The 21,977-nt window shown below is 40.9% G+C and overlaps 1 protein-coding gene across 3 annotated transcripts in view; it reads right to left on the bottom strand.

Annotated features, from left to right (window-relative positions):
* GNPTAB (N-acetylglucosamine-1-phosphate transferase subunits alpha and beta) overlaps nt 1-10,236 on the bottom strand; it is a 40,596-nt gene extending 30,360 nt beyond the window's left edge. The window contains exons 1-2 of one of the 3 annotated variants that reach the window (XM_058804681.1): nt 10,073-10,236; nt 5,536-5,621 (exon numbers count right to left, since the gene is read on the bottom strand). In XM_058804681.1, coding sequence (XP_058660664.1) covers nt 5,536-5,621; nt 10,073-10,189 — 203 coding nt within the window. In that variant the 5' untranslated portion in view covers nt 10,190-10,236. Of the gene's footprint in view, nt 1-5,535; nt 5,622-9,142; nt 9,191-10,072 lie in introns of those variants that run through there. The other 2 variants (XM_058804680.1, XM_058804682.1) reach the window with 2 other exon arrangements.
* Nucleotides 10,237-21,977: the final 11,741 nt, after the last annotated feature.

The following is a 21,977-nucleotide window of genomic DNA, read 5'->3' as shown; positions in this document are numbered from 1 at the left end:
AGCTTTGTTTTCTACTGGCTCACACTCAACAACTGAAGCACAAAATTTGTTGAAAGGTCAGCCAGCAGCTTGTCACAGCACAATGGGCAGGAACATTTCGTACTCAATTTACCACGTTCCAGCTGCAACACTCAGATAATGCTGAGGATAATGCTGGGGCATTCTGAGACAATCTGAACATCTCAGCAGCAGTGCTGCCTTCCCTAGCAGCACCACTCAGAAAGTCTTACATCTGCAGGAGGCTACCCTTCTAGCAAAAAAAAAGTCAATTTACTAAATCTAATTACCCTTCTTTTCACTTATTTCACTTTTTTCTCCAGAGGTAACTAACTTCCAGTTCATTTACAAAGTATGTCTTGAACTAAAACATCCTCCAGAGGAGTAGAAATTCAATGGATGGCAGGAGCTCTTCCAGCTTTTCTGCATTTGTTGTGATCAGTTAAATTACTGGTTTGACAGTCCCTGGAATGCTACAGCTCAGAAAGGAGTGTTTTAGGTGGAAGCACCTGACTCAAGACAGAGGATTTCAAAACTGCCCAACCTTCAGCCTTCTGGGCAAAGTGCAGAGCTCACTCAGGCAGGCTTCACTGAAGAACACAGTATGTCCAAAAGAACTCCAGCTCTTTCTATGGCATGAAGCAATTTTGACTTCTGTGAAACCTCCCCCCACTTTACCATGTCCTAAAAGTGTGTCTCTATGTCATAGCACATATAATGTGTAATTTCCTGTTTTTACACTATGCTACATACAGTCAAAAGCTAGTAAATTCCACAGAGGAAAAAATATTTTTCCTCAGCGGAATTTACTAGATGCAGGCAGGTCAATTGAATCAATGCTGGCATGACAAGCTCATTCCTCATTACCAGTGGCAATAGAGACAGACCAGTAATAAAAAAAAAGTTAATTGTTTGCAGATCCACTAGTCTAATTGCTTAAAATGTATCCAAGTACTCAGTAAATTTCCTTAATGCACCTTTACAGCGCATACTGTTTCAGAAAGTAATAGTTATCAAACATAACAATAAAAAAACAAATATCCCAAGTCAATTTGTTGTTTCCAACTAACACTGTACAAACTTAAGCTAACACTTAAGTCTGTACCATTCTGGAGTTGGCCAATGCTTTCTGGATTGTTTCATGGTTTCCTACTGGGAACTTATAATTTCAGAAGTATGTGTAGTAATTACATATCCTCTGAACAGCGAGAGACATCATGGTTTTCCCAGGAAAATCTTGGGAAGCTGTGTAGAAGCTGTGGGAAACTTAGAGCAAAGAATCCAAACAATTATTATCTCTCTTTCTGTAACCATGGTTTATAGATATAGTTCTCCAGAGTGTGCTATTCATAGTTCACCAATAGTGTGAGAGAAGATTCCTAAAGGCCAATCAAGTCTTAAATCAACCATTGCTTCTATAAGAACTGTAGATTTCTAATGATAAAGCTTTTTCATGCCTTCTGATGACAGTCTCTGTATCACCTTTGGCTGTCCCTGGTATCCCTTCAGTGATAATCAGTGACCCCAAGTGTGTTACATCAATCACCCCTTTGTAGAGTCACATGATAAGTATGCATTGGAATTTTGCTGTAAAATGGTTTAAAATTAAAAGGAACACATCCTACACTTCCTGTAGTACTGTTCTCAAACACTACTTTAACATTCAGAGTGTTTTACAGATTGTTTAAGCTCAGAGAAGCTCCAAAACTCTCTCTCAAATTCTGTAGCTGTGTTTTCTTCATATGGATCCGTGCATTTGGCCTTCATCAGAAAGAGCAGTCTGGCAAACAGGTTAAGCCCAAGGTGACCTGAGTTAATTTACTATTTACAGCCACTCTTCTAATCAGCTATTTCCCCTCTTTGACATGACTTTCTTATGGTTCACTAACAGATGTGACTCGATGGTGCAATTTGATTTGAAGTGGGAATCATCTTAACACCTTTCTACAGAAAATCATCATTTTGGAAAATTCTTTGGAGACTCCCAAACAATTTATTGGGGTTTTTACATTTTTCTCTTTACAAAGTGTATCCATTTTTACTTGAAAATGTAAAAACATACATAGGATTGTTGAAGATTGCAATGCAAGTTGTTTTCCATTACCATCTGCATGGAACATTACCTTTGTCAAGTGGGCAGTTTGCCTTATCTCTCTCTCTGAGTGACCACAGTGGCTCCTCCCTGGGGAGGGGAAATCTGCTGATAACAGACTATTGAATGTCACTGCATGGCTGATAAGAACTATAACACCCCACTGTGAGATGATCCGCCCAGAGGGAGGAGCCAAGCATTGCTACCCAGATATAATCCAGAGGTTCTGAAACACCAGCATGGCTTCTCCACTGGATTTCCCAGAGGAACAGCTGCCTCTCCTTCCACTGGATCTTCAGAGGAAGACTACACCCTTCTACAGGATCCCTGCTCCAACAGAACCACACCTGACACTGCAGGAGGACTGCAGCCACAATTCCAGTTGGACTGCCATCAACACCCTGACCCACAGGGTGTCAGGTTGTGTTCTGACTCTGTCAGTGTTGTTGTTCTAGTGTACTGCATTGTTTACTTTATCCTTTCATTTTTTAACTTTTCCCTATTAAAGAACTGTTATTTCCTGCTCCCATATTTTTGCCTGAGAGCCCCTTAATTTATAAATTTATAGCAATTTGAAGAGGTGGGTTTACATTCTCCATTCTCCATTTCAGGGGAGGCTCCTGCCTTCCTTAGCACACTCCAGTCTTTCCAAACAGAGACAAGGATCCTGCCTGAAGACAAAACCAGACCCACCAGACAGGACAGAGGAACAGTTCCTGGCAGGAATTTCTCATACCTATGATGTGTTTACATCAGAGAACCATCACCACAGCTGAGATTGTGGGTAGAAGACAAACTTTTGTCTCAACATCCACTGTTGCTGAAGGAGTACAGCAGATTTTGGCTCTCTCCCAAGCTACCATATGGTGATCTCTAACCTTGCTGAGCCTCTTTATAAACAGTAGAAGTCTAAGATGTTCATAGTAAACCTCCCAGCCCTCCTGTTCCAGCTCTGTAATTATGCACTAACAGTAACTCAGATGTTGCATTGCTATTCCTGCTCCCTGATTTGTACATCTCTTCCTCTCTTCAGCCTCACTCAGCTCAGTTAATGGCTGGCCAAGCGCTGACAGCTCTCACTTCCTGCACCATACTGAAATCAGGCTGCACATTTGAATGGCTGAGGATTATTCCTTCAAATCTTTCCATATATATTTTTGAGTTTTAAACAGGACATCCTGGAATAGCAAAGTTACACTTTACAGTAAGTAAACTATACTTACTATGCCATTTGCAAGTAGAGTAATAAAATGCAGACACTCATGCATGGAACTCCATTATTTAGCTTCCTTTTCTCCCTTTTTATTTTTATATCAAAACTTAGTCTTCAAAAATAGGTTTGGACGAAGTGCCTTGGTAAAAAGCCCGGGGAGTTCTAGTGCACTCTCTCAAGCTGTGTAAGAGCAATATAAGAAGCAGGTTCAGCAGCTGATGTGGCTACCTGAAAGTTGGGATGCCAAGGGTTTGCAACCAGAAGGAAAAACAACCAAAAGTTATTGCTGAACTTCAAGGCAAAACCAGAAGGCTGCCTTGGTCTGGTAGAGAACAGTGTTCAGTAGGTGTTACTAATGATGTCATTGGTTTTGTGATGAGCTTTTGGAGTTTGTCATCATAAGGAGCTTGCTCATATACACAAATTTGTCTACAATTCACAGTGAGGCTTTTTCAGAGCAGAGAATTTTAGCTGCAAAGCTCCTAGAGAACAACACAACTCAAATTCAATTGAAGGCCCACTAACATTTCCCAAAGGCCATGCAGCTTTTACTTTCCACAAAGCAGTACAGCTGCTTAATTTTCTAACCAACAAGCCCCCTGTTCTCCAATTCTGAGTATTTTTCTCTAGCACTAAAATAGGAACTGATTAAAATCACTGGACAAGCTAGATTCAATCTGGAAGTCCTCATTTTATGTGTAGCTCTGTATGCTGCACTGACATCAGCCTAAAAAACTCCACCAAACCACCACTGATGCAAATGCCTGGTGCAAGACAGAGTCCATTACTGCATTTGTAAAGTTTGATAATAGAAATAATTGAACGCCTGACAAGGGACATCTGAAAGTTAACAAATGCCTGAAAGTACTGCCTCCACAAAGACTTCTGGTTGGTATGAATTTTTAAAGGAAGTGGTAGCTACATACAAATATCACAGCAAACTTCCCTGTTACTCCTGACATAAGCTGATTAAAGGCATATTGGTGAACTGGAATAATTTAAGCACCCATCATAAAAACCTTAAGCTCTTGCTCAGGCATCCAAAAGTTCCTCAGCAGGCACTGGATGCTTTGCTCACAATCCTCAGATATGAACCCTAGCAAAGGAGTGTTTTCACAACCACAGTGAAGTAAGGAAACATTGCAGAAATGGGAAGTGACTATCTACACCACAACAGTAAGATTTGTGATTTTGTTTTGGAAAAAGGTAAAAAAACTACTCCAGTTAATTATCACAAATTATTTTAGCAGTGACAGGACCAAACTGCCATGTTTCACTACAGTACTGCTAAAACATGTACACATTAAGCAATTCATCCATATAAGCTGCATCACTCTGCTTTGATCTGTTGGAAAATGGAGAAGAGGAGGAGGAGAAGAGGCTATAAAAGTACCCAGTATTCACCAACACCATGCAATGAATTTTACAGAGTTATCTCACACCAACTAAAGCATGACAAATTGATCTGATCATTTCTACTGTTCCATGATGCAACAAACCTCAAGGCAGATTAAAGCTTCTGCTTTCAGGGTTAGCTACTTAGCAGGTATCCTCTGACTCTTAATATTGATACACTTGACTGGGATAAAAGCTTTCTTCCACCTACCAACTCCCAGTACACTTACTCCCTGAGCAACAGACCCCATGGCTATTCAGACATGAAAGATGAAACCACAGGAAGTCATGCAGCAGTTAACACAACTGAACTAAATGACCCATATGACTTGGTTTCCCACTTGCTGTGAGAGATTCTCCCATCCACTCAGCTTTTAAAAGCTTCTTACTAGCTTTGTAACTTCTCTGCTGAATAATGATCTTCGTAAGACATCACAGAAAACATAAGGTAGTTTAAAAATAACTCCTAGAAACACTAAATATTGAAATGTTAAGCATATAGGAACAGTACTGTTTTCCTATCTTAACTTGGAAAACATGTCATGGCTTCCCTTCATTGTAAACATTGTCATCATTTTGATGTTTCATTAGAGACTGGATGAATTAAACATATTCAAAATGTAAATTTATTATTTGACTAGAGCTCTCAAAAGCCAATCTTCCAAACTGGGTGATTATGCATTAACTAAGCACTCACTAAGTTTAAAATTTGCTGCAGATTTAGAGCCCATACAGTAAGGTTCTACTCAACAGTAAATTACTCCCACTAATATATTTTATTTAAATATTTCATTAGAAAGTAAAACGTGCAGTAGTGTCAATTGCAGATATAGCTCACCTATTCTGAAATGATTTGCCAGCGACGTTGTCTCTGTATGAATCAAACATAACATGATACTGGTCTCTGCTCCACTCCAAGACAACCTGCAAAGAAAAAAAATCAAAACCACGTGATGTCGCCACCTGTTAGACACTTAATTTTCACCTTTTGAAATGTTTAACCACAACCAATTTCATTCCAATCGATCTATGCATTCATGAACAAATGAGCAGATCACAATCCCAACTAAACTGTGACACTGAGGCAGCAATCAGACCCAGAACTGAAGAGCATACTTAATTTAAACAAACTTTGTTTTTCTCTGCAACAAAGGATTTCGTGACTTAGGTACACTCTTTTTAAACTACTTTTTATTTAGGTCACCGCTCCCTTGTTTCTTGGCATCTAAAAATTCAGAAATGCTTTCCCAAAACTGAGACCTAAATCAAATACACTTGGATACAAGCAGGAAACCCCTAACACACACACACACACACACACACACACCTACACAATTTTTATCATCTTTTTCTATTCTCATACAGGATATACTGAAGTATACACATCTCCAAAATCTGCGCTTTGCAAACAAACAGCCAGGAAAAAAAAATTTTCAACAATTTTTCCCACAATTTTTCAACAATAAAAGTGGTAAATATGCTTTGACATAATAAAGAAGTCCAGGTATTTTGAGATAGAAGTAATATAAAACATGTATTTTCTCCTCTGAGAAAATACATGCTTTATATTGAAAACTACAGAGGCATTTTTTGCTGTTTTAGTGTTGAAGGCACAGTAGCTGAATTTACTGGGATAAGTACATATTTCTATGTACTGCAGAGTGAAAAAAAAAAAGCCAAAACAAACAAATGAAAACAACAAAACAAAAAGAAAGAAAACCAGGAAAGCATAGTACTTACAGTACCTACTTTACACCACTGTCCCTAGATTTCATTGATATTATTGTTAATTTCTTGTATTGTGGGAACTATGAAACATACCATTTCTCTAAGGTCACCTTCAAAATCATAAACAAACCGTCCTCCCTCTAAAAACTTACACATCCCTCTACCCTTACTGCCACGAAAGCCAATTAAAGTATTCTCTAGAGCAGGGATGCTCCATCGTGTGCCTGGGTGACAAGAGCACACACCCAATTCCTGCCGGAGCTGCAAATGGTCTCCTTGTAACCAAGATCACATCAGCACACACAAAGGACACAGACTGCCCAGGCAGGAATAAAAATCTCCTCCCTGAAATACCAAGGTCAGAAATTGTCTAAAAAACACACACTATTATACTTCCTTAATGCACAAGTCATTCTGTCCTTCTGCCAAATGCAAGGTTTAATATAGCGCACATTGGAAGTTCATCTCCGTGTGGAAACATTTGCTCCTACTGATACTGATGCGCTGACACATCGTGACTGATCTGTGTCTAGAAGAAATGCACAAGTGTTTGAGTAAGAAATATTATATGAATAACATGTCTCTCCAGAAGAACAACATTGACCATTCCAGCCTTTTTCTTTGTTTCTTGTGTACTTATAGCCAAAGAGAAGTGGACAGATCCCTCAAGAACATATTAAAGAGCAAAGCTAAAAACTCTTCCGACCCGATATATTTTTTTCCCTGCAAGTGTTTCCTCCTGACACATTATGTATGCATCGTGCAATAATGCCTAGAGGCTGTTTTGCTTCCACTTTGCATACTGGAATTGCAAATCCACCAGGGGAACATTAAAAAGGGGAGAAACACTGCCTATTAGGAGATACTGTATCAGACATGATAACACTGTCTCTGGCATGTTCTGTTATAAAGCATTTTACTACGGAAGGATGGCCAAGAAGGGTTTATAATCAAACTGCCCTAATACTTAAAGCTCATCTTACAAACAGGGAACAAAGAGCATTGCCTTAGACCTGGCTGCCCTGTATGTTTTTGCAGAAAAATTTCTCACTCGTGTTCAATGCCCTGTTATTTCACTGAGCTCAAGGTTTTCCTTCAAACAAAGCTAATTTGCAGCTTCTGGCAGTGAGAACCAATCTCAAATTATTTGCCCTAACCATCCATTTTTAGTCCACCAGTAATACTGCTACTAGCATGAACCTAAGAAATCAGACCTAATTTTACCTACTAGGACAAAAAAAAAAAAAATCTGGCTTTGGGGGTGTGGGAAAAGCAGAACTGCAAAAGCTGTTCAGACACCAGGGTCTGATAAGTGCAGCCTCACACTGCTTTTTATTGCTTGAGTTTCCCGCAGATGGCTAAAAGTGGTTCAGCTGGTAATTTCTAGCAAGGTTTCTTGGTTTCATTTTCCAAACAGCTTGACAGTTTTTTATTAGTTGCTGCCTTGCAGATTCTGTACTGAAGAAGAGAAGCATTTTCCATTCCCACGATAGTTGCTGGAAGAGGTCTAACGGTGTTCATTCTCACAAGCCTCGTCTCTCCTAAGTCACTGAACAACCACTGTTTAGAAAATACAAAGGCAAAAAGCAAGATGCATGCAAACATCTCTCCCCAGGCTTATCTACTATCCATAGAAAGAAAAAAAAAATCCAGGTGTTTTTTAGCTGCGCTTTTTTTTTTTTTTAAACATTACTGGTCACTTTTTTATTCATATATAATTTGGCAAGTCTACTCCTACATGAATCTTCCAGTTCTTTTGCTCACTCTCTAAATTGTAGCTAAGCTTTCCAAGTAACTTTGAAAGAACTGGAAGCAGCAAACTAAGATTTAGCAGGAAAATCTGAGCAGTGATTTCGACTGATTCTTACCAAAATCAGCCACAACTTAGACAACTACTGAAATATTTTTAAAAACCTTCAGAATTCTATGATATCCTAAAGTTGTGGTTTAAGTCCCCATTCTGAAGAAATGCAAGATTATGTCAGTTTCACAGCAGCACAAAAACTACACCAATCCAAGTTGATACTCATGTACAAACAGGCACGTGTGAGTGTCCTACAATTACTTAATTTGCTGATGCCTTTGAAGTGTTTCAGGAACTTGTGGTCCCCACAGGACAGCAGAGATTAGTACTTTATGCAAAGATGAGTTAGTACACAAATTAAAGTTTTGATTATGGTACATGCAAGAGTTTCAGATAATACTCTTTAGGGCACTTTTTTTTTTTCCCCCTGTATCTGAAAGAGCTGATCAAATTAAAACAGAGAAGGGGGAAAAAGAAAAGCTTAGGAATCACGAAATTCGAGTCTGTTTGTATTGAACTTTGCCATTCTTTCTAACAAAAATAGTTGATTTCCCTGATTCCTCACTACATTAACAAACACTGCGCTGAAGTAGGATTGATTTTCTCCTCTCCACATCCCTTTAGTGATGACTTACCAAATCGACAGGGCAATGTGAAATGAAGATTTAAACTTTCAACACATCCGTGCAAAATCCTATCTAGAAGAAGCACAATTACATTGCATCATTTAGAAAATAATGCGAGCGAACCAAGTAACAAGTATCGAGCTAAGCAGACTCTCCTGCGCAGCTTGGAGGGAAAATACATTTAACTGCTCAAACACCGGAGAGGGGAGAGATCCTGTCACTCCCAGTCCACACGCCAAGAATGACATTTGAAAAACTCAAACAAAACCACAGCACTAATAAGTCACCTGATGAAGTAAGTGTTAAAGAATTGCACAAGAGCAGCGAACAGCAGCTGTCCGAGCACGCGGGGCTGTGTCACCTGTCAGACCCCGGCTCAGCCCCGAGGGACACCCAGCGCTGCCACCTCCAGAGCTCCCCGCAGCCCAACAGGTGCGGCCGGGGCGGCGCTGGGAGCGGCAGCGGCCGCGGGGCTCGGCGATGCGGGCACAGCCAGCCCGTCCCTACGGGGCTCGGCGATGCGGGCACAGCCAGCCCGTCCCCGCGGGGCTCGGCGATGCGGGCACAGCCAGCCCGTCCCTACGGGGCTCGGCGATGCGGGCACAGCCAGCCCGTCCCCGCGGGGCTCGGCGATGCGGGCACAGCCAGCCCGTCCCTACGGGGCTCGGCGATGCGGGCACAGCCAGCCCGTCCCTACGGGGCTCGGCGATGCGGGCACAGCCAGCCCGTCCCTACGGGGCTCGGCGATGCGGGCACAGCCAGCCCGTCCCCGCGGGGCTCGGCGATGCGGGCACAGCCAGCCCGTCCCTACGGGGCTCGGCGATGCGGGCACAGCCAGCCCGTCCCTACGGGGCTCGGCGATGCGGGCACAGCCAGCCCGTCCCCGCGGGGCTCGGCGATGCGGGCACAGCCAGCCCGTCCCCGCGGGCACGGCGGGCCTGCGGCGGCGCGGCTCGGCACAGCCCAGCGGGGCTCAGGGCGCCGCGATGGGCGGGACCTGTCACCGCAAGGCGCCCGGAGCGGCACCTCGCTGCTGGCGGGACAACGCAGCTACCCGGCTCCCCCGAGGAACAACAGCCCCGCATCCCCCCGGGGCCGTGCAGCCGCGGGGCCGCGCCTGTGCCGCCGGCACCGCTCGGCTCGGCTCGGCACGGAGGGAGGGAGGCAGGCAGGGCAAGGGGGGCAGCCACGCCGCGCCGGCGCGGCGCCGTACTGACCTCCCCGAACTGCAGGGCGGAGACGATCATGAGGACGAGGCCCCCGAGGCAGAGGCAGGGCCCATACCTGTGCGACAGGCAGGTATAGGTCTGGCGCTGCAGGAGCTTTAGCAGCATGGCCCGCCGGCGGCCGCCGCCCCGCACGGCCCGGCCCGGCCCGGCCCCGCTCCCCGCGCTGCCTGCGCCGGGCGGGGCCGCCGGCCCAGAGCCCGCCCCGCTTCCGGCAGCGCCCGGCGCCGCCTGGCGGTGGCGGAGGGGCCGCGCTGAGGGAGCGGCGCTGCCGGCCCGGCCTTCGCGGGGAGAGCGGCGCTGCCGGCCCCGCACGGAGGCGACGGATTGGCCCTTCCAGGGCTGAGGGCTTGCGGACATCGCGCTGATGCGGCCGAGCTGCGTGCTGAGATTGAATTTCAGCGGTCCGTGCGTGTTGTGGCACATTAATGAAGTGCGGGGATGGGTTTGTGGGATGGAAGTCAGCAGGCTAGAGAGGGTTACTGAGTTCTTCAAGAACAGCTCTTGAGGAAAAAAGATAACAAGAAACCAGTTAGCAATCGGTAGCTGACAGCATCTGTCTGACAGCTTACACTCTGCCATCAAGTCCAGCCACCTGCACGATGCTGTTGCCATCGCCGCCGTCAAACACAGATCGGGCAGAGGCACCGCTGGTGGCCAGATGTGAAAAATGCCTATGATATGATTGGTTTTTCGCAAATATTAAAATGAATATTGCATGTATTACGTTAGAATGTTATGCTGTATTAATTTTTTAAGTATAGTTTTAGGTTATAATATAATGTTAAAATAGAAACTATATATGTGAGATATTCTTTTAAGAAAGGAATGAGGTATTCGCACCGGATAACAGCCACAGGACACCTAAATCTTTCAGAGAAAGAGAATTTATTGCCCCATTATCAGAAGAAACTGACTTCTTCCCACCTTGCTCATGCCTGAAGATGCCGTCAGGATTAAGAGGAAGAAACTGACGCTGACCAGACAGAATCCTTTGTTTGAATGGAATTTACGCATCATGTATGAGATGCATGAATATACAACAGGCTATTACTTTTAAGAGTTAATCCTCTGTCCTTTTTGGGCTTATTTTGCCCAGAAAAGGTACCCAGACTGTCTGTAACTCTTTGTTCTTATTGTCTCATATTGTCCTAATCTCAACTGTTCAAATTTTTATTACTCTAGTTATATTACTATTTTTATAACCATTTTATTACTATTAAACTTTTAAAATTAAAAAAAAAAACAACAAGTGATTGGCGTTTTTCACACCAGAGCAGAATGGGGGTGTCAGAGGCCTGCAAGAGGCCAGGCATAGTAGCACCCATCTCTGTAATCCATCCCTGCATCCAAAGGTCTTCTAAGTATTTTTTAAAACTCCCTGCAGTGACTTTTCAGAGTCACAACCATGGTCCCTGTGATCCTGTATTTCCTGTGGGAAGTAGCAATGCCTGACCCTTTCCAGAACTTTGTCCCAGACTGTTAACACAGTGGTAGTCTGGGAGGACTACACATGGCTGTGCTTTAAGAAATGTCCAAGGGGGCACAGCTCTTTGGCACATCTCTCCCAAGCCACTGAGCCCTCCTCCTATTTACTTTTTAGTGTCACAGCATTTGTCTTTCTCCAGGGTGAGAGGAAAGCTCCTTAAAACAACTTGATGGGTGAGGGGATGGGTGTTCACATCTTTGAAATGGGGTTTAATGTCCCTCCTGACTTAGGGCAGGTTTGCTGCAGAGCCCACACAGCTTGGCTCCTGGAACAGACAAGGGTCTGTTCAAGCCTGAGTTTCTGAACTTTTGGGTAAAATAGTGAGTTCAAGGGGGAATATGTGGTAGGCGGTTCTGGAAGGCTGTACCTTCCCTGTACAGTGAGGAGAGGAAGAGGACAACATGTGGCTGGGAGTTTAGATAAAAGGAGGCTGTGCCCTGGGAAACCTCAAGAGAGCAAATCCCATGGCTGTGTGCCCTGGTGGACTCTCCCTTTATTAAAATAAAATTGCAGGACTCCTCTGTCTCCTTTTTGGACATAAACCTCTGGAATTTGTGGATTTTCCTGACAATGGACCATAGGACAGGATGAAAAATTCACCAGGACTTACCTGAAGAGCCTCAGAACCCCCCTCATAGTGCTGTGTTCCTCCTCCCTATGGTGTGTTATCAGCCTGATAATATTTATTTGGCCCTTTGTGATAACCCAGCTTCCCAGGCTTGGTACACAGAAGACTCCAACTAAACTTTTCTCTCCTTTGTGTTCTCACCCATGTACAGAAGTACTGTCCTAGGGGAATATAATCTTTGCATAGTCCCTCACCTGCCCCTCCTGCTCAAGCACTGTGCTATTATTATTAATAAACTATTATTACTCAGCTATTATTACTGCCTAGCAGCACCTCTTTACCACCACCCACAGCACTGTGCCAGTGATGGCTTGGTATCCTGAGTCAGCAGACTGAGGTTTTCATTGAGAACTGAGGTATAGCACTTATGCAGATTATGAGAAAAACCCCTATTTCTGGTCAAAAATAATATATTTCTCGTCAACAATCCAGTGTAAATGCAGAAATGAAACTGACTGTGCTGAAAAGATGAAAATGAGAGATATATCACCAATGTAAAGCAGAAAACCAGTCAGGGGAAGCTGAATTACTTCAAGACCTGGATTAATAATTAGTACAAGTTGTGACGTGATGCATTTATATAAACTAATAAATACTTCCATATGATACCAGTGTGATAAAGCCATTAAAATTCACATACTCTTTAAATTATTTTTTTAAGTACCAGACAAAGCATACCATTAGACAGAGAGATATAAAAAGGTGCTGAACAAATCATGATGGCACTATATCTGTCCTTTCTTGTAGAATACTTATATTCAAGGAATATATATTTAAAACTGAAGTTGGTGCATGAAAAGGAACAACCAGATCCTTCTTTCTAAAGAGACACTAAAAGGTTTTGACTTGCTCACATCACAGAAATAGAGATCAGAAGCTTAAACTAAATGCAATACTGTCACGAGGTTAAAGCAAAACACAGGAAAACCCAAAGCAAACAAAACAAAACACAACAAGGAAACAAAACCATGTTCTGGAATGTATTTAAAACAGGAATAGCAGGAATACCTATCAAGCCTTGATTGATAGCCTAACCAGCTTGTGACAGGAAACAGGGCTCTATACTCCAGATGTTCCCCTATATTCCATTTTGCCATGGACTCAGAGTCTCTTCCTGTCTTCTGTCCATCAAAGTTTTAATTATTCCAGGTGAATGAGGTTGTTTGGTCTGGAGAAGAGGAGGCTCAGCAGGGACCTTGTTGCTTTCTGAAAGGATGTTGTATTGAGTTGGGAGTTGATGTCTTTTGCCATGTCTGAAGTGGAAGGATGAGAAGAAATGGTCTCCAGATGTGCCAGGGGAGGTTTAAATTAGATATTAGGGGGAAAAAAAGTCACTGAATAACTGGTGAGGCACTGGAATAAGTTGCACAGAGAGGCGTTAGGGTCACTGTCGCTGGAAGTGTTCAAGAGGCATCTGGATGTGGCACTTGAGGATGCATTTAGGGATGGATATGGTGGGTTGATGGTTGAACTGGATGATCTTAAGGGTCTCTTGCAACCCTGATGATTCTGTGATTCTGTGAAAGGCATGGAATAGGGATGAAAACAAGGCCCCCCTCAGCTTGCTAATTAATGGCAAGCTATTAAGGTACACAGGCCAAATGCAGGCTCAAATACCTTTTGAGACAATCTATCAAAGTTGCTGGGATTATTCTATGTCTGTCACTAGAAATTATTTCCAGTTTAAAACCAGAAACCAGATGAGGGGCCTTGTATCCCTTTTCAGCTGTCTTTGTGGGCATGTCTCTGAAAGGAGCAGGGCTTGGGCCAAATTCTTCTCTTTTCACATTTTATCTAGTCCGCTGTTTTTGCAGTTCTCCAGGTGAGAATTTGATAATTGTATCCAAGAACAGAATACTTAACTTTCTCCATTTTTGCCAGTCACTGGAGATAAAAACGAGCACAGATATTCTGCTAGGAGCAATAAATTCCACTAGATGTCAGGATATGTAAAAATTAGGCACTGCCCTTATAATCCAACATATACTTAGGGGAAGCCAAGTCATTATCCATGTAAATCACTGGGCTCTTGGAATGATCTGCTTGACTGTTCTTGTATTTATATTAACTCAAAGGTGCACATAGCAGCACTTAACACAGAGGCATTCCTCCTGTGGATTATGATGTAATCTAAATAAACAAATAGTCATAAGCACACTTGATCTTGATTTTCTGCAAGTTGTCTCCACCAGTATTTTTTCTCTCTTAGCTCTTAGAAAACTGAATTTTTGATGTTTTTCTTACCACAATTAGACCTTTATAAGAAAGGGTAGAAGCTACTTTGAAAAGGAAAATAATATTTACTTTCTTTTAACAGGGATAGAGATTCTGTAATCCTCAAAATCTTGAGGAAGGCAGAACTTCTTACTGGACATGGGAAATTATCCAGTAGTAGTACTTTCCAGGTCTTTTGTGTTCTCATTTGCTAGGAAAGGAGAACATTAGGAGCTAAACATCCAAGGCAAGAGTGTAATTATCTTTGGTTGAGGCAAAATACCATAAATAATCAACCAAACATCTCAATCTTTCTGTTAGCCAAGAATATTATTCACTAGACATTTCATTAATCTTGTGCTAAAGAAAAGAGAACTAACATCAACACGGGTTTCCTGTATTTGTCTCTTTATGTTGTCTTTAATAAACATGAATTAAACTTGTAGCACTTCTATGAGGCAAAAATTACGGACCACAAAGGTAAAGACAAAATTCAGTAAGTTTGATGCCTGTTCCACGTGAAATTTCTCAACAGAGGAGATGTGAATTTTCTCAATACAGGAGATAACTCATTCTACTCTGGAGGCTCAGCTGTTCACTCAGCTGTTCAATCTTGGGGATTTTGGTTTCATTTGTGAGTGCTCTGAACTTGTGAGCATTCAGAGATGTCTCAAGTCAGGCAAGTAGAAGTTCAGAGTAGAGGGGTAGTGGAGAGTTTGTCACTACTTTGAAGAGCACTCTCTATGGAAAAGGACTGGGAGATAATAGGGCCTTCTAGGACTTCTCTCCCTGCCACTCCACCCTCCCAAAAAACTATAATATCTGTGCTTCTGAAATTTAACCCAGTAGCCTTAGGCATACTGGAATTAACAGCTTGGTATGGCACTGTGAATCTGGTAGCACCACTATCCGTCAAATACAATAATTAAATCACATTAGTCACTCATAAAAGAGTAAAAGATGGTGACTGAGCAGTGTTCTATCCTTCAACACATAATCTCATTTTGACTCACCATTTAAACATCTCTGAGGCTTTGGTGAGACCCAATGCCTCTGGCATTACCTCTGAAATAGAGATTGAATGTAAGTGATTGATTTCTGAGAGACACTGCTAGACCTCGCTGCTGTGTCTTGTAATGGATTATCTCTTAATCAGTCTGAAGTAATTTTAGACTCATGAGCAAACGCCTTCTAATTATATGCAGCTAGTGAGAGTTTTCACTTAGTACTGCTGCAAATAGGAGATTTTAAAAACTGTGCTCAGTATTTCAGTACTTTTGAAAACCCTCAGATGTTCAGCTCCCAACCCTCTGGACCCATATGCAAGGAACATTTATGACTTTTACTTGAAAATTCACTTCATACAATATGGAATCTTTTTTTTTTCTTTCATATCCATTTCTCTATTGGAAAGAAAAATTATCTCTGAAACATCAGTCAGTTCCTACCCTTTCCAGTTCTTTTCTATTTGTGCAGATACTGGAAAGAATATTTAAAATCATCTGAAGAGCATGGCTGGTAAAAATGAGGTATAACTATAGAGAAAACAGTAGTATCTCAGAAACAGATGAAATAGCTGTGCCTAGAGAGCAAAGGACTGGAAAAATGCCATTTGAAAAATCTCTGAAAGTGAGCATCTAGATGAAGCTGAGGCAGCATGTGCACCTGGCAGCAGAATCAGATTTTCTAAGCATAATATTCGCCAACATTTTACCCTGAAAGATCTGTTATTTCCTGCACACTTCAAACTAAAATAATAAATGCTTGCAGAAAGCCAGAAGAAACCTTTTGAAACTCTGCAGAATCTTGTTTTTGGTCTTGGTTTTGGTTGGTTTGGGGCTTTTGTTGTTTCTGTTGGGGTGTTAGGGGTTTTGTCCTTGGTTTTCTTTATAGCAAGTCCTTGCTTTTTAAAGAGATATGCTCTTAGCAATGGTAAACTAAAATTTAAATAGACAGAGGCTTTCAAACCAACTCATATCTGTATGTCTGTTTCCAAAGTCCTTAGTGAAGTGGATGAAATATCCTGGAAAATCTCCCCAGGCCATGATTTAATGTATTTTATGTATATTAGGAAATATATTAATGAAACCTTATTTTATAAATACTAAATTTCATCATTCTTTTTGAAAATATGCAGATGGAGTTCATTATCCTTGATATTTAGCTATCATTTTAACTAGAGCAGAATAGAATAGGGTAGAATAGAATTTCTCACAGTGGTCTGCTTCTATGAAATATTTGATTATTCTAAAGGTTAAAAAGATATTATTTTCTTACTTTACCACTGGAAACACAGAGCCTTTAGTATACTGATGGCATTGTTTCATCACAGTGATGGAATTTATGTTTCTTTTGTTAATCCTGCCAGGTTGCAATGGCACAGAGAACAGACTGTATAGATTTGATGGTTGAAATGGGCAGGACACTCTTTTAAATCCACTCAGCAGCACACAGCACAAAATAGTGGAGGTGCTTTTAGTGATTTACAGTGGTCAGTAGGATTTTGTGGCTGTATCAAATAACATGCACCTTTTACATCACAGCAGTGAGACTCAGAGCATTAGAAGAGAATCTAATTTTGGTTAGTTAGCTCTCCATCATTTGGTATGGATGACAGTATCAGACAGAAGGGTTGAATAGTTAAAGGACCTCTTTAGGATGAACAATTTCCTTTGATGGCTGAAAATATACTTTTATGTTTAAAAACTCCTTAAGAGACTACATAGAGAGTAGAGTGGGAATAATTGCTACAATACTTTTTTGGAAAGCCACATTAGCTGTTCTTCATATCTATTTTATTTCAGAACATGGAGACATGGAATCGTTTAGGCAGGAAAATACCTCTAAGACCATGGAGTCCAGCCATTAACTGCTGCTCAGGAGTGTGAAGGAGCTGGTACAGACAAGACACAGGTATGGTTCATGATCTTTCCTCTGGGACTGGATTGTTGCTCAATCCAAAGTTCCTCAAACAAATAAGAAGTGGTACTCCACAGGTTATTACGGTGCTCATTGCCAGCTACAAAGCTGAGCATTTGTTTATGCCTCATGGTACTGATTTCACTGCATTTTTACTGAAAAAGAACAATTCTGCCTTTTTTTCATATTATTTGTGGCCATAACAAATTTGCTATGCACCACCACCCTTTTGAAGAACTATGAAGGACATGGACAAAGGCCAAGAAAGGATGGAAAGAACAGTTTGTAAAAACTGAAAAGACAAAATTGAACACAATGTTTATGTTTTGTAAAACTACATTTTACTAGGTATGTCTGCTTGTATGTATCAGCTGGAATCAAGCAGTTTCAACACAAACAGATTTCACAATATTCCCCTGGAGCACACGTAGCAGCTCCCTCTGTGGCCAGACACAGAAAGAGGAAACTCATGAAAGAAGCAACCAGGAATACATCCAGCAATGTGCAAAGCAGGGCATACTGGGAATAATAAGAAATAATTGAGTGCCCTATATTTAACAATATGTTGCAGTAAAGGTAGACAAACCAACACCCCTAAATTGTGCTGGCAAATCAATATTAACATATGGAAGTAGAATCTGATTTTTCAGGAGTGAGTACTCCCCATTTCCAGGACATTTTTTCTCAACATCATTAGCCACTTCTGAAGTTGAGAAAAAAAAAATATTTTTGATAGCTTTTCCTAGGATTGATCAAATTCTCTCTATTTAGAGTCTGATTTCATCATTACTTTCTCCTAATCTTCAGCAAGCAACTTACTGCCAGCCACTGTGTACCACTAAGAAAACTGCAAAGGTATTTCTTTCAGATGACAAGGCCACATAAAAAGCTCCCATTTCACTTTGAATGATTTACTTTTCACTAAAAATGTGCTTCTACAAAAATGTACTGCCAAAGTTCTCAAAATGCCAGAGCCAAGTTCTCCTACTAACTGCTTCAGCATGTTCACTACCTCATTTAAAATGAGGGACAACAAAGCCACTGGAGAATGGTTCATCTGCAGCTAAACAGTCTCTCTCTTGCTCTTTATAGCCCTTGTCAGTCTACAGCTCATGCATTCTGGAAACAAAGATTTCTCCCAATAAACATTTTATTTGAAAAAAAAAGTCACCCAAGAATTAACTGAAAATACAGAGTGGAGTAGTAAAAAAAAAAATACATTTTGAGAGCGAATTTTCTCTAGAAATTCTGGAATAAACCTTTTCATACTTCATCTCTATTGCAAGACATTACTTCTATTTATTTTTGGTTTTTTGGGCCTTTTTAGTTTGTTTTTTTTGTTTGTTTGTTTTTGTGTATGTGTGTGTGTATATGTGTGCATAGTAGCTCTTTGTGGGGTATTTTTATTTACTTGCTTGTTTTTGGGGTTTGGGGGTTTTTTTTTGGTTGGTTGGTTGTTTTTTTGTTTTGTTTGGTTTTGGGTTTGAGGTGTTGGTTTTGTTTTTGTTTTTGGTTTTTGTGTTTTTAATTTGGTTTGGTTTGAGTTTTTTTGAGAGATGAAATTACACAATTTCAACCCAGTAGTTACCTCTCTTCATTCTTAAGGGATCTGTCAGCTTTTGACTTGTCCAATATTTTTGACAGCTAAGACATCTTTTTCCTGAATTTTTGTTAGACATTTAGATATAATCTAGCTATCTACAGGGGGGACCCAAAATAAATGGAGCAAAATAAATGGAGCAAAATAAACCATCTCTTAAACAGTAACATCTGAAAACTGCCTTATAACTAAATGCCATTACCTTTTAGAAATATTAGCACCGTGCCAGGAATGCCTCACAGTGTTAAGACTTCACAGAAGTTGTGGATTGTTACTATTGCTGCTCCAAACTTCCTGTCAGAAGTGAAAATAGTTTACACATGCTTTTGTTACTGAAGGAAGGTTACAGATGCTGGCACATGACCAAAGAGGAAGTGAAGAGATACCACAAACCGGCTTGAACTCTTCACACAGTAATCTGAAGAAGTTACAGGTAGTGTATTTGATTCCTTCTGTAAATGTATTTCTGGTGCAACCTGTGTTAATAAACCAGTTATTAACCAGTTCTTAGTAAAAGAATTTAGGCATTACATTCACAGATTGACTGCTTTTTTCCATAGTGATTGTGTGCAGCAACAGATCTCAGGAAGTAGCTGAACTGCATCTCTCTTACTCTCATTCCAAACTTTTACTGCTTACCATTTTCTTGTCTCACTTGTTCTTCCATCCTTCCATCTTCCAGCAGGTTCTTTCCCAAATCAGGGAAGTAAATGCTACTGTAACTATTCTGTACAGGTTCAATGGAAAAAACATGCAGAAATATTAAAAACCAATATGTTTGGGGAAGGAGATCCTTCTAACTGGGTCTTTCATGTTACAGGTAATTCCATGATGAATGAGTTTGGAAAATGCATGTATTATAAAGAATATTCATATATAATAAATATAAAATCTATGGAAACCATATTTTGAGTAAAGAGGAGAAAAGAGGAGATAAAAGAACCAGCAGCATAGGCTATTGTAGATTTCTTCCTTTATTATTTCCTTACCTTCATGTATTTTCAAATCACTGACATGGATGTGTTATTATTTGCACACCTTGACATATTTATTTTTCTAATAATTCTAATTTGAAGTAGTCTGATCGTTGTGTTAAACCACAGAATCATAGAATCATAGCAGGGTGTGGTTCAGAAAGGACCATAAAGATGTCCTAGTTTCAACCCCACTCCCATGGGCAGGGACACCTCCCATTAGACAAGATTGCTCACAGCCCCATCCAGGCTGGCCTTTAACAGGGCATCCACAATTTCCCTGGCTAACCTGTCACAGTGTCTCATGATCCTCAGAACAAAGACTTCTTTCCTAATATGTAATCTAAACCTACCCTCTTTTGTTTAAAGCCATTTCCCCTTGTGCTATCACTACAGGTCTTGGTAAAAAGTCTCTAGCAGTCATTCTTCTAAGCCCCATTTAAATAATGAAAAGATGCAATGTGTTGTCCCTGGAGCCTTTTCTCCTCCAGACTGAACAACCTGAGCTCTCTTGGCCTTTCTTCAACAAGGAGAGGTGCTCCATCCCTCTGATCATTTCTGTGGCCCTCCTTGGACCCACTGCAGCAGGTCCATGTCCTGTGCAAGAGACCTCAGAGCTGGATGCAGTGTTCCAGGTGAGGTCTCTCCAGAGCAGAGCATCCTCCTCAGCCTTCTGGTCGTGTTTCCCATGCTTTCATATCCAGGATAAATCTGGTTTTCTGGACTGCAAGTGCACACTGATGACTCATATCTTATTTTCCATCCACAATAATCCCATGAAGCTGTACTAAAATCCATTATTAGTTATTTTTTGTTTCTATACTCCTAGGGTTTTAATATGACTTATTGAAAACAAAAGGAATTAAAATACATAGACTTTCTTTGAAATAGCACACTAGTGTTCTCAAGTCCAGTAAATAAAATTACTCTCCCCAAGTTCATGAGTAACCTGTATTTGTTACTCTGTGCAGCTTCTAATGATCTTTAAAGAACATGCTTCTTTAAAAAATGATGCATTGTTAAAAATGCATCATTTAAAAATTATTACAGATCACTGCTCAAATTTTATAATAAAATTATAAAGAAAATGAAACATCAAGTGAGCTGCAATAATTGTTTACATAGCAACGAGAGCCTTTGCTAGTGATCACCAAACAGTCAATTGCCACCTGCTTGAGCCAAACGTGTCCATTTCTTTCACTCCAAATAGCGTTCAGGCATTTCAAAAAGTCATGTGAATAATGTAAATACTCAACTCACACTTTAGAGTAATTTATTTACTACTTACAAAACTAAAGGTAGTACAAGGAACTTGCAGAACTGTGGATGGAACATTTTTCCAACAGTGTGACTTAAATGTTGATGCAGTAAAATAAAGTGAATTCCGTCTTATTTTTGCAAGGGACCAAACAAAAACACTAAATTACTGATATACTAAAAATTAAAATTCTACTGCTATAAATATAATTACCATCAATATGTTTCTGCCATTTATTTACCAGAGAGACTAGATTTCATTTCTGTATATTATTTCTTTAATTTTCTGTTTCAAGAGGAAAAAACATGAAGATACCTGATATTGAGGCACGATTACATAGAATTTTTTAAACCAGCATATTAAGACAGCTCAAACATTATCTCCCTTCCATTATTTTTGCACCTTTAACATAAAGAGAAATATCCCTGTTTTTCAGTCAGTAATTTCTGTCACTCAGATTTACTAGAAGGCAGATTAGCTGTGGAAATGTGAAGTATGAATTTGGGGCATGGTGTGAACTGTTATGCTCAATTTGTATGTTGAGAGTATGAGCAACTTGCTACTGGCAAGAAGAAGGGCATCAGCTACCTCCAGTCTTAGGGGTTGAATAATTTTTTAATTACTTTTCTGTACTTGTATTAAGATATACTATCCCCGGTCCTTTTATGTAATTTCTATCTCCATTCCCAAAGCCTTCAAAGCATGGCAAATACTCACCTTGTGTGCATCCAGCACAGGGAATGTGCACTGAAGGCAAAGCCCTCAATACATGCTCAGGGAGAGGGGCAGAGCATGCACACACACATCTTTGTAG

This window comes from Ammospiza caudacuta, chromosome 5 (assembly GCF_027887145.1).
Source record: "Ammospiza caudacuta isolate bAmmCau1 chromosome 5, bAmmCau1.pri, whole genome shotgun sequence".
In the NCBI taxonomy this organism is placed as follows: Eukaryota; Metazoa; Chordata; class Aves; order Passeriformes; family Passerellidae; genus Ammospiza; species Ammospiza caudacuta.
Note: the sequence above shows the minus strand (reverse complement) of the source record. Positions and strands in the feature narration are given on the sequence as shown.